General features: G+C 43.1%; 1 protein-coding gene across 2 annotated transcripts in view; it reads left to right on the plus strand.

Annotated features, from left to right (window-relative positions):
• The first annotated feature begins 185 nt into the window (after positions 1–185).
• LOC147211023 (nuclear pore membrane glycoprotein 210-like) overlaps positions 186–12,948 on the plus strand; it is a 35,720-nt gene continuing 22,957 nt past the window's right edge. For both annotated transcript variants that reach the window (XM_086120407.1, XM_086120415.1), the window contains exons 1-18: positions 186–529; positions 1,303–1,442; positions 1,799–1,930; positions 2,833–2,929; positions 3,662–3,812; positions 4,315–4,447; positions 4,530–4,688; positions 5,856–5,924; positions 6,013–6,119; positions 7,591–7,731; positions 7,841–7,978; positions 8,118–8,273; positions 9,479–9,677; positions 10,197–10,342; positions 10,584–10,802; positions 11,985–12,158; positions 12,242–12,434; positions 12,628–12,734. In XM_086120407.1, coding sequence (XP_085976533.1) covers positions 309–529; positions 1,303–1,442; positions 1,799–1,930; positions 2,833–2,929; positions 3,662–3,812; positions 4,315–4,447; positions 4,530–4,688; positions 5,856–5,924; positions 6,013–6,119; positions 7,591–7,731; positions 7,841–7,978; positions 8,118–8,273; positions 9,479–9,677; positions 10,197–10,342; positions 10,584–10,802; positions 11,985–12,158; positions 12,242–12,434; positions 12,628–12,734 — 2,682 coding nt within the window. In that variant the 5' untranslated portion in view covers positions 186–308. The remainder of the gene's footprint in view (positions 530–1,302; positions 1,443–1,798; positions 1,931–2,832; positions 2,930–3,661; positions 3,813–4,314; positions 4,448–4,529; positions 4,689–5,855; positions 5,925–6,012; positions 6,120–7,590; positions 7,732–7,840; positions 7,979–8,117; positions 8,274–9,478; positions 9,678–10,196; positions 10,343–10,583; positions 10,803–11,984; positions 12,159–12,241; positions 12,435–12,627; positions 12,735–12,948) is intronic.

Genomic DNA, 12,948 nt, shown 5'->3' on the forward strand with positions numbered 1-12,948 from the left:
TTAAAACAAGTTCCATGATACTACACGCTTGAGTAATGGCACCAGATAGGAAATGCTGCTTGACAAAATCAATATAGTTATTACAAGGACAGACGCAGCGCAAACGTCAGTGTACCTTTAAGAAAACGCGTCATTCTTCTTGGTGAGGGACGTTTCCGCACTGCCCGCATGCTCTCAAGTCCAATAGTTGCAAATGGCGGGTTCTCGGCTTCTGTTAGCTTCGGTTCCGGTGCACTTTTTTTTTTAGTTGACCGGTACGTTTCTTCCCATGACGGAAATAGACAACCACGACACAATACAACATTTTCATGAGGCGAAACAAGTTTGTTGTCGTTTCTGTTCATTGTAGTTTCGTGACCAACAAGTCACATTTAACGGAAATGCAGTCGGCGGTTCTTTTGCTGTTATTAATAGGCGTCTTTCAAAATTGTGGCTGCTCCAAGCTTAATATGCCCAAAGTGCTGCTACCCCTTGCCAGAAGTACACGAATTAACTTCACACTGGAAACCACTGAGGGCTGCTACAGATGGTGAGTGCAGAGAAAAAGGTAGTCAAAATGTGTCAGATTGCATCCCCCTGCACGTGGACACAGCATCTGTGAGTGAGTGAATCTGAGAGAGACAGTTGTGTGACCGAAATAGCCCGAAAAACACCTCTCGCTAGCACACCCCTCTTTGTGCTTCTGAACTTTAGTTCTGTCGCTTTTGTTCGTGTACATTTGAGCTGTATATGAGCAGCGACTACCTCCTTCCAGGGAGTAGTAACCTTGTGAAAAAGTACACGAATGGGTGAGTACTCTCATCCATTCATAAGAATAGCCTTAGATTATTAGTCTCTTAGAGAAGAAATTACATACACTGGAAATTTAAGGCTTGACGGAAGGAAAAGAACAGGGTTTCCCCATATCTCGGAAGCTGCTGTCCTGGAAGCAGAATTGTCAAACCTCAAGACTATGAAACAGAGAAAATGAAACAACGTAATGATTGAGCAGAATTGGAGCGTTCAGTGTCTTTTGGGAAAGGTTTTCACTGTCAATTCCCTCCTGAATGTTTGAAATGTTTTTGTGAAGGATGATCAGGTGAGCAAAGCTACTTTACTGTGCTTGACCAATACATTCAGTGTAAAGTGTCCCTCGCTACTTCGTGGTTTGGTTATGGGGGATTCAGTCTATTACATATTTTGATGAACAGTTCAGTATTCATTCTGCCCTTTTCATTTAAAAAGTTAATTTATTGCGGGGAGGGGGGCTTGGAACGCATCACCCGCAAAAAGTGAGTGAATCCTGTACACATATTTTTCCAGGACATCAACTCGACCAGAAGTTGCGAGTGTCCAGCCCATTGACGAAGAGACGGGCCAAGGCTGCTCCAGGAAAGCAGTTCTTCAAGCTCTTTCCACGCAGCCCTCCAGATTGACCAGCATCATTCTGGCTGAAGATGTTGGTAATTATCAATTGAAAACGACAAAACCATTGTGCTGTTCTTAGTGGAGAAAATCTGCACAATCATCAAATTATTCTAATATTGCACAACCTTTCCTTCCCTCTTTATATACTTTTTTTTCAGCCACAAAAGTCATTATGCTGTGATGGCATCTTGAAATGTGCATTGCGAATAAAAACGGCTAATCTTTTTTTCTGAAGCATGCTTCTCCTGCCCTTGATCAAATCAAAGCGACAATATATCATAAACTCCATGATGCAAGCACATTTCAATGCCTTTCATCAGCTCAAACCCATTTGCGCTGATTTAGTTGTGATGCCCATTGTGTTTAAAGTGAGTTGCCCTCTCATTCACAGTGACAGGACAGATACTGCGCTGCGATGCAATCGTTGACGTGATCTATGATGTCACCATTGTGTCCACCACCAGAGAACTACACCTGGAGGATTCCCCCCTTGCACTCGAAATTCATGCGCTGGACTCCGAAGGTGCCCATGAGATAAGCTTCCTCTCATTATAGCCTGTGCTGCTCTGCTAAGTTCTGCCTTAGCCAAGCTAATTGACACGCTCAGGCTCGTATTGACCAATGTAAAGTATTTATCTACCGTTTGCATCTCCGTTATCATCACTCATATGTTGCTGCTGTAAAGATTAACCAATTTTAATATCTTGATCAATTAAAATGTTGGATCCCCTGGGGCTGTGCCGATGACCTGGTCGTGTTTGCTTTCATCCCTGAGTTGTGTTAAAGACAAAGTCATGTCACTAAATGAACTGTGGCTACAGTCTGATGTTTTCTGTTCCAGGCTCTAGGCCAGTGTGGTCACCAATATGGTGCCAACGTGCACGATGGACCACATGAGTAGCCCGCTGGTCTGTTGTGAAAATATAAACACGCTTGCAGAAAATTATAGAAATGAAGTGTTTCCTGCCTTGATAAATCATGGTTGATAATTGGGCTGCTGAGCGAAATTATTAACACGTCTTCACACAGATGAATAAAATTATAGCTTAATTTGATCAAATTTGTTGTGTCAGAGGTGTTTCAAACTCGTAATATCACTACCCAGAAGTTGCTCTCAGTTTCAAAACAGTAGGTGACCTCTGTTATACGGTATCAGGTTTTATGCTTTGATTCATTGACTTTGGCCTTTACAGTCATTATTTGAAGTAGCGTATCGAAGAATGTGGAGGATTCTGTAATCAAATGCTTATTAGTTCCATACTGGCCAATTCAGCTGTCAGATGGGTGCACTCAACATCCTTCATGTCCCGCCAGATATGCAGATACCCTCAATGCCACCTGTTTCATACCCACTTGCTTCATCTTCACTCACTTGTTTGAAGTAGAAGTCGAGCATGACTCTTATGCTTTTCATTTTCCTTACAGGAAACACCTTCAGCACTCTTGCAGGTCTGGTCTTTGACTGGAGTATCGTGAAAGATGTGGATGTGAACGGATTCTCAGATTCTTATGATTCATTACGGTAAGTCTTCCCTTATCTACATTATTTAGCAGCAATGAAATTACACACTTGATTTATAATTATTTATGAGTAAGATGGCAAATAAATACAGTGGCGCCTTGAGACAAAAGTGTCTGGATTTACTGTATGAATTTTTGAGGTTCGTGTCATCACCCAACCAGTTTTTGTTTTAATACACAATCAAGTTTTTGAGATGGGTGTGACCTTCAGTCTTCCTCCACTTGATAACGGTGGCCAACTTCTCGACATCCGGCCACCACCAGTTCACATTGGTTTCCTTGCAATGGAAGAACAATATCAGTCGGTAGCAGTAATTAATATGCCATAAGGGTGCTTTGCCAACTGCCAGTCGACCCCAAAAAGGGAGAACAATATGTTTGGTATGGTCATGTTATGCGCTCACAGTTTCCATGTTTAAAGATAATATGGAGAGCTAATGTTACTGTATCACATCACTGTGTGTTTTTATAAGGCGCTGTACTGTGGAGTGCAAATCTTCTTATGAAAGGCAGTTAAAAATGCATTTTGAGTGTTTTGGGGGACTGGAACGGATTAACTGTGTTTACATTTAATTCAATGAGCAGAGTTGATTTGAGATAAGAGTCATGTCATGAAACGAATTTAGGTTGTAACTCTGGGTACCACAAAACTACACCTGGCATTCTACCAATCTTTTGGGTAAAATCCAAAGTGGCACAAAGTTAACATTGCTCTGTCTTGTCCCTTCTCAAGGTTTCTCAAGTTTTCCGATTCCACATACACACCTCCTGAATACATCTCTGAAATGGAACGTGTCGGAAAACAAGGCAATATCATTTTGGTGTCAGGCCTGAAAACAGGACATGCGAAAGTGAAGGCCAGAATTCAAGAATCACTGTATCAAGTAAGATAATTATTTTCCAGCACAAATATTCAAATGAATTGCCTCAGTGTTAAGACAGCCTCCAGGATTTCCTGGCACAGCTTTGACTGCCATGATGAGTGACTACTATGCTATTTGTCACCTTTTCCGACCTCGCCAGTGGCTAAATATGGACGTATTGCGTCAAGAAGTTGCATGTGGCTAAACAAATTGTGACAAACGAATAATGTCTCTTGACTCGTTCTGGGCGCTCAGATATGTTTGAAGCCTGACTGTTTCTGTTACAGTGGAGTGCAAATGCAGACAGAAGAGCTTGCTCACAAACACATTTTCAGCAATAGACAGATAGAGTCACGAAAGTTGTTTCCAGTCCAGAGACCCAAATATTTGCATACAGTCGATTTAACAAGTCACCTTGACTCAGTGTCCCCTTTTAAGGCAAACTCCCTCGTGACGCTTGTTTTAAAACCACCGGTCATGAAGATGAAGCTGTTCTGATGTTGCTGTGATATCTGTCCTGCAGGGTGTGGACGCAGCTGAGGTGAAACTACTGATTTTAGAGAACATTTTGCTGAGCCCTGCGCATAATGTCTACCTGATGGTCGGAACGTCAATCCGATACCAAGTCCTGAAGATACGACAGGGCTCGATAACCGGTAAGACTGCTGAATGGAGCTCGCATTTGAGTATCAGGGCCAATCTGAGATAGAATGTTTCCGATTCCCAATGCTTTTCAAGAGCTTTCAATGCCATGTGATCAATATGAGCTGCACCTTGAGAACAGTGTGGTCGACACAAACGGGAACCCAGATATTGATGTTGCACGTCTGGATCAAAGAACCTCCACAGTTGCAGCCATTCAACTGGGACACATCAATGTCGTGCTCGACCATAAAAGTATCCTTCTGAAACATTTTCGCCTGCCACTCTGTTGGAGGCTTAACAAGGTGCTGATGGGCTGTGCTGGACCATGACCCCTCCTCCTGCTCATGAACAGTATTTTTGGGCTGCACTGATTGACCTGTTTGGGTATTACACGAGTAGGTTGGTACCTCTACTTACGAAATTAATTGGTTCTGGAAGAAATTTCTTCACTAGAAAATGTAAGTCGAGACGCATTTTCCATATAAATGCCGGAATCCATTCCTAGCACCCGAAAATTCAGACAATGTTTTATAAAGCATAAAATGCATTTGTTTGACAAAAATAGGAGACCAAGAACAGTCGAGCTTGGACACCCCCCCCCCTCCCCAAAATGCCCATACCCTAATCGTAGATATGTTTGAAAATATGCTCCAAGCATGCACTGCTTCACTCTGACTGTTACCAAACTCAGAGCATTGTTCAAATGTGCCCCAAAGAAAGAGCGCTGGATCCCAGTGCATCAGGCAGCATAAGGAAAAGAAATAGTTCACGAACGCTTGATTTCTTTTGAACATGGGCTGCATTCAGAAATGAATGAAAGGGGAGCACGCTCTGCCTCTCCAAACACAAATACTCATAGGTTAGTAGCAGGGCATTAGAGTGAATTCTCACTTCGGAAAAGGTTTTCTTTTGATTTTGAAATGACTTACCTTTGCAAGAATCACGCTTAGCATTGTGGTCGGTTGTTATGCCTTTTGTTGCCGTAATTAGTAAATCCTTGTTGTGGCTGACACCGCATGCTTGTGGCAGCAACAGAATTTTGTCACACATTAGTTGCCCTAACTACAGTTCTTCTTTGTCTTCTACTACTTCGTCTGCTTCCATATTTTCTTTTGCTGTACTTTCTTATGGCATTGGCAGAGACTTTCAGTGCATTTCTGCACTTTCTTTCGCATTCGATGAGTATAATGGGCAGTGGCGCAAATTCATGACTACTTTTACCTCTTTGCTTTCTTCCATTTCTTTTTCTACTGTCTTTTGGCAGCTGGCAAAATCTGAGTAAAGTATGTTTCTGGAAGGCATTTCAAATGTCCTCCTTGTTCCTCCTTTTAATTTTGAGTTGCCCGCCCCTCCAAAGGTTTCTGCATGCTCCAGCTGTACGCAATGTCTGGTTCAGTTTTCCTTACAAGTATTATTTAGGTCTTCGGATGCAAGGGGTGTTTCGTCTTCCCAACAGCACTTTGTTTGTGGTGGAACCTGCCTACTTAGGTTAGTTAAGTCACTCCTGTTTACTTTTGTTTTTAAAGGGAAAAAGTGAGTGTGAGAAGTCTTTTTTAAACCTGTGTGTTGGATTTAGGTTTTAAAATTCATCCTGGAAACAGTTGGGTTCTGGAAATGGGTCGAGACTATGATATCCAGATTGAAGTACTCGATAAATCTGGCAACAAACTCTACTTGTCTGATGTAAGTAAACCTCGGTAGAAAAGCACCTGTCGATGAAACTGTCACAGTAAAATGAATCCTGGCAATGAACTACATGAAACGGCTGTGACGTACTTTCAATCTCGCCAGTGATTGGAAATTTTACCGGTTTCTAATCTTCTGGTAGGAAGAGAATAAGAGCGCCTTTTCAGAAAGATATTACCTCATCATCTCACATGGTTGCATTTTGATCTGTCTATGTGGATGACATACTGTAGCTTGGAAGAAAGGCCGGCTTTTACATAATCGTTACTTAATTCCGAATAAGATTAAAGAAGTATCATTTAAAATTGTTTATCATATTTACATATGCAAAAAAAGGTTCACGAAGGTTTGAGCGAAAATCAGATGTGTATTTGATGAATCTGTTTATAATAATGGCTACAGTTCCTGTACATAAAAGTAAGTTCATGGGAAGGAAACTATGTTGCATTCAATAAATTCAAGCGTTATGTTTTTCGATGAGGCATTTCTTCAAAACAAAAAAGTATTAAAACGATCGGCTTGTATTGAATCTTCATATTTGTGCATAAATATATATTGAATGTATGGAATTTAAACTTGGACATCCCAAGTGTTATGTTCTTTATGTTTGTGTGAATGTGTTTTATTTTGTTCTCTATTGTACATTGGATCTGTTAAATAAAGTTCAAAAAACAGTTTGCGTTCATAACTTGCTGCTCCAGTCACAACAGCGGCAAAAATAATTTCCAGAAAAACAAATAAATATCCAGTCATCCGTTTTCAACACCGCTGATACTGAACAGGGTCATGGGGCTGGGGGTGCTAGCCTATCCCAACTGAGTTAAAGCGGGAAGCGGACTCCACCCTGAAATGGTCGCCAGTCAGTCGCAGGGAACATATAGAGATGAACAGCCAGTCAAATCGACATCCAGACCCTCACTGAGTGGGAACTGTTCCCACGCTGCCCGCGCACAAGTCGGGCGAGTGTACCACTACATGAGTAAATATAAAAAGGTGAAATATAATTTTGACCTCTAGTCGATATAAAAGCAAAATAAGACTTTGCCATTTTCTCAAAGATCTCGTCTATAGCACGCAGTGGACTGGAAACAAAATGAGGAGGGTGTTGGTTGTTTCTTGGCATGCAGCGACATACTGGCAAGCTTCAAATTCTTTGTACTGCCATACAATTGCTGCCTCATCGAAGCGCTTGTGTTTTTCTTCTGTGCGTTCATCTTTCCTTTGTGATGAAGGAGCAAAAAGTTAACCAGGAAACTCAAAATTTGAGATTCACTAACGAGATCGGAAGTATGTCAAAGGCCTGATGGCCATATTCCATACCGGGATGCCAGCTATGTTATAACGATTGTTTGTGCTCACATATGACACACTTTCAAATTCAGCTCACAGCTTCACAGTGACCACCTTTCATACAATGCTACGTAAAGCAAAGTTATTGATGTTGCTTTTCTACCTCCTCTTTTGGCAGAATATCCGAATCGACTCAGTTTTCCCTCTGGAATTCTTTGACATTTTGCACTCTTCCCTGAATGGATCTTACCATCGGGTCAAAGCTATCAAAAACGGCCTTAGTGTCTTTGATGCTACTTTGACAGCTGTTGAGGATGAAGTAAGCACTTGTTCACATTTCAAAATTATAAGTGTATTCATCTTTCGTTCATCCCTGAAAACTCAGCGGTCAGCCTGATCAGTGCCTGTGTTCTCTGTTCTGCTTCTAGAAGGGCGGCGTCCACCCACTCGTCAACCCAGTCCACGATGAACAGGATGTGGAAATCTGTAAACCTATCGTTCTTAGTCCCAGTATTCTCACGTTCCCATGGCAACCCAAGGTCGGCGCTTATCAGTACACAATTAAGGTATAATTCATGAGGATGAACAAGATGACGACTGAGTTAATAGTTAATTTTGTTTTGTTTTTGTTTTTTTCTTTGCAATTACCTCTCATGCTGTCCCATTCAATGTTGTTGAAAGTTGTTGCTGTTTTGCTTTGGATAGGCAACAGGTGGCAGTGGAAATTTCAGCTGCTCTTCATCCAACCCAAGCGTGGCCACAGTGACTGTCAAAGGCGTGATGACGACAGTCAGTGACATTGGTGTCAGCATCGTGAAAGCGCAGGATATGCGCAACCCACTCCATTTCGGAGAGATGAAGGTATGGTGACTCTGCCAGCATCATTGATAAACCATGTCATTTATTAAGCTATACTTGTTAAATGACAAAACTACATTTGCAAAGTAACTGCTTTGTAGCTACAAGCAAGAAGGATTCGTGTTAACAGTATAGTTACTTTTTATTCGAGAGTTAAAAGCAAAACTGTTTTGGGGCTAACATCCTGTTTTCACAATGCACTAACTCACTCCACTGCTTTTGCCAACAGCAGTTATTTTTTGTTTTATATGTTAATCTTACATGTGCAATATAGCATTTATTGGAATATATTTTTGGTGGCAAAAACCCGAGCGTGGGAAGAGTTTGGTGAGGCCATGGAAGCCGACTTCCGGACGGCTTCGAGGAAATTCTGGTCCACCATCCGACGTCTCAGGAGGGGGAAGCAGTGCACCACTAACACTGTGTACAGTGGGGATGGGGCGCTGCTGACTTCGACTCGGGACGTTGTGAACCGGTGGGCAGAGTACTTCGAAGACCTCCTCAACTCCACCAACATGTCTTCCTTGGGGGAAGCAGAGTCTGAGGACCCTAAGGTGGGCTCTCCTATCTCTGTGGTTGAAGTCACCGATGTGGTTAAAAAGCTCCTCGGTGGCAAGGCCCCAGGGGTGGATGAGATCCGCCCGGAGTTCCTCAAGGCTCTGGATGTTGTGGGGCTGTCCTGGTTGACACGCCTCTGCAACATCGCGTGGTCAACGGGGAGAGTGCCTCTGGATTGGCAGACCGGGGTGGTAGTCCCTCTTTCTAAAAAGGGGGACCGGAGGGTGTGCTCCAACTACAGAGGGATCACACTCCTCAGCCTCCCTGGTAAGGTCTATTCAGGGGTGCTGGAGAGGAGGGTCCGTCAGGAAGTCGAGCCTCAGATTGAGGAGGAGCAGTGTGGTTTTCGTCCTGGCCGTGGAACAGTGGACCAGCTCTACACCCTTAGCAGGGTCCTCGAGGGTATGTGGGAATTCGCCCAACCGGTCTACATGTGTTTTATGGACTTGGAGAAGGCGTTTGACCGTGTCCCTCGGGGAGTTCTGTGGGGGGTGCTTCGTGGGTATGGGGTACCGAACCCCCTGATACGGGCTGGTCGGTCACTATACCACCGATGTCAGAGTTTGGTTCGCATTGCCCGCAGTAAGTCGGAATCGTTTCCAGTGAGGGTAGGACTTCGCCAAGGCTTTTGAATATATTCATTCCCTTAGGTACACGTCGTTGAACCTGTGGCAATGGACTTTGCTCCCTGTCGAGTGGAAGCCCGAGTGGGCACGATTCTGGAACTACCGCTCAGAATTTTTGGCCTGCTGGAGGAAAAGGGGATGGAGCGCGTCATGTTGAGTGACTGCTCCCACTTTGACCTGCTGGTTGATGAGGAAAACCAAGGCGTCTTTCAGCAGCTTGAAGGTGAGTCTGCAAATGGATTCTGATGTGTAGCAGCTGCTTCTGTGGATAAAAGATAAATTTCTCCTCATGTTGCCAGTTGCCTCACTCATCGGAGAATTGCCATTAAATGAAGGTCACTCACGAATAGATGCTCATTTGTTGATCGTCCTGTTTTGTACAGTTTGTCATTGGGAGCTACAACTGGTCACAAGTTGTTCAGCTGGAACAGACCACTTAAGTATTTCATGTGTTTGAGGGTAAAAGTGCAGTCTATTTTTCTTCTTCTTATATTTATTTGTCGGTTGAAGCGGTAAGGCCAGCAGTTCATTAATTCTGTCATCAATGTGTTGTGTTTTCGGTGGGACCCATTCATGGGGCTTGTTTAACATTGAAACAATGAATCTCTTCAAATTTACCTTTTTTCCCATTTCACATTGAATTCAATCTCCTATTGCTTATTGAAAAAGTAAACTGGGGGTAAAATAAATTGCGGATATTTGCATTGCCTCTACCCCAAACACCTCTGTTTCTACCTTGCAGGTCGACTGGCTCCCGGCCAAGGCCACTGCAGTGGGGTGATAGCCAAAGCTCTGACCCCAGGCTACACCACGCTCTTGGTCAGCTACACCCATGGCAACGTTCACTTCAGTGCAAAGATCACCATTGCAGCTTATCTTCCTCTCAGCGTGAGTCTTAAAAAAATAATTCTTGCTGCCATAATCCCCTATAAAAAAAAAGTTCAAATTTAACTAAAATATAGACAAAAGGAGAGAAGTGGAACGATACATATGTTCATCTCCACCATACATATCGTCACATTTCCCAGCTTGACCTGATAGTCTGTTGAAATAAATCATCTTTAAAAAAGAAAAGAAGACACTTTTCTGTTTTAATGACGGCGATTGTCCCGATGATCTCATTTGTCAGGCTCTTGACCCTGTGTCCGTGGCTGTGGTGACGCTGGGTTCCTCTAAAGACATGCTGTTCGAGGGAGGGCCTCAGCCTTGGGTTCTGGAGCCCTCTAAATTCTTCTGTGAGTTGAGAGCTGAGGAGGAAGAAAGTGTGAGCCTGACTCTGACCAGCCCACTGTCCCATAATTATGACCAGCATTTGGTCCGAGCAACTTGCAGGGCCTTGGGAGAGCAGGTAATTCCTCCATGCTGACCAAATAACAAACTGGATGTGCTGGATATCATTGGGACTAGATCGGCATGACTTTTTCTTCATTTAACAACACCAATAAGTGCTCAACATTCTATCTTTAAAAGATTTCTTGGTTTATACCAGTGGTCACCAAACTACGGCCCGCGGGCCGGATCCGGCCCACCTCCACATTTGGTCCGGCCCCCCTGAACAATACCAGAGAGTCTTTTGATTTATTTTTCATCTATGTATATTTGTATTTTATCATAAAATTTGGCTTTTGCAATAAAATATTCCTTAGTTATGGACTATTTTCATGATTAACTATTACCTAGTGACAATTTCATAAACACATACAGTATAACGTGACATTTGTTCCATCCGTGCCGTTATCTGGCAACCCCAGAAAAAAAATCCTAAACCCGTCCCTCTCAAAGAGAACGTAATCATGGCGAAAAGGTGAGGTAAGAGAAAAAAAATTAACTCAAAATGGAGAAACGATTTTTTTTTTTTTTTCAATGCAAAGAAAAGATTGTCTGTCTCATCTGTCAGTGGCGGTATTCAAAGAATACAATCTGCGGAGACACTATGAATCCCGTCACAACAACAAGTACGATTTTTTGCATGGGCAAATGAGAGCAGACAAACTGTCAACGCTAAAAAGAGGAACGTTAGCTCAGCAAAATACATTTGTACGCCAAGCTCAGCTGAACCAGCCATCTGTTCGGGCTAGCTTTCAGTTTGCTCAACTGATAGCAAGCAGCGGTAAGGAGAGTTTGTCAAGAAATGCATGAATGCTGTCGCAGAGGTGGTGTGTCCCGAGAAGAAAGACGTCTTTAATACCGCGAGTGTATCAAGAAAAGTTATTTGATTTTGTGTGGGTTTCTGGGAAACGATACATTTTTACGTCTAGGTACTCTTGCAGTCACACTTTTGCTGTTACAAACTGACCCCGGCCCCCCCATCAGAGAAGCGAAAAGTTATGTGGCCCTCACAGGAAAAAGTTTGGGGACCACTGGTTTATACCGTAGCATTGGGCACAGCATTGATGATACGTAACTGTTCCAACACACTAATCCAACATAAAGTTAGTTACTACAATAGTATTCTGTTCCCGGAGAAGAAATGTATTCTCCACGGTGACCCACTGTCAGAGCTTTGTTGTGATGCTTCATAAATGTGCAGATGCTGGAGGTGAGGGTGCGAAACAAGGCCAGCGTGACCAACCCGTATCCCGCTGTAGAGAGGGCATCTGTAAAGTTTGTTTGCGCTCCTCCGTCACGCCTCACCCTGGTCCCGGTGTACGCCATTCCGCAGCAGGAACTAGCATGCCCTCTGTTGCAGCAGAACAAATACGTGGTACGCATGTTATTTCCTCCTCCTTAATATGACAATCCCGCCTGAGTATTATGATGATGGTATTTTTGTTGTTGTTTTTTAAGGTCCCAGTTTCAAATTATCGCAACTCCGTTTTGGACCTTGCAGCTTTTGACCACCAAGGACGGAAATTTGACAACTTCAGCTCACTGAGCATCGTGTGGGAATCAAGCAAAGTGTCTTTGGCCAGTATTGAGCCAATCCTTCCCATGACGCTTCATCCCTTTAAGGATGAAAACAAACAGATGAAACTACACGGTAAAGTGTCTGCTCTTAAAAGTTTTTGATTGGTTATATTTGAAGCGACCTAATCCCACATTGATGAGCTTTTTGGAAAGAAGGTTTCACTGAATTGAATGCCCTAACTCTTCATTGCTGTCGTTTTTTGATGTCTAAAATTATCATTGGCTTTTTGCTTCGCGGCAATTCCTTTCTTTGTCCTCTGTTACAGGCCGACAGACCGTTGTTGTGCATCGTCAATCAGGGCTCGCTGCCATCACGGCGACAGCGCTGGATTACCAGCTTTCACATATCAAAGCAGCCGAAGTTCAGAGTCGCGTAAGTGTCACATTTTTCAGTTTATCTGATCATTGAGCAGTCAGTTTTCTCTCCTTGCTGGCCCGTGCGGGATGCTAAGAGATGTTAAAACCCTCCTCGGTACGCGTCCGCTATGTAACTAACAAATTCTTCAAACGTTAAATGTTTTGCTTGTTCACTTTTATACTAGCCTTTTATTATCAAGGCCTCATTTACAGTAATTATTTCTACTACA

The sequence above is a fragment of the Hippocampus guttulatus genome, chromosome 1 (assembly GCF_054856545.1).
Source record: "Hippocampus guttulatus isolate MCC_2025c chromosome 1, RoL_Hgut_1.0, whole genome shotgun sequence".
Taxonomy (NCBI): Eukaryota; Metazoa; Chordata; class Actinopteri; order Syngnathiformes; family Syngnathidae; genus Hippocampus; species Hippocampus guttulatus.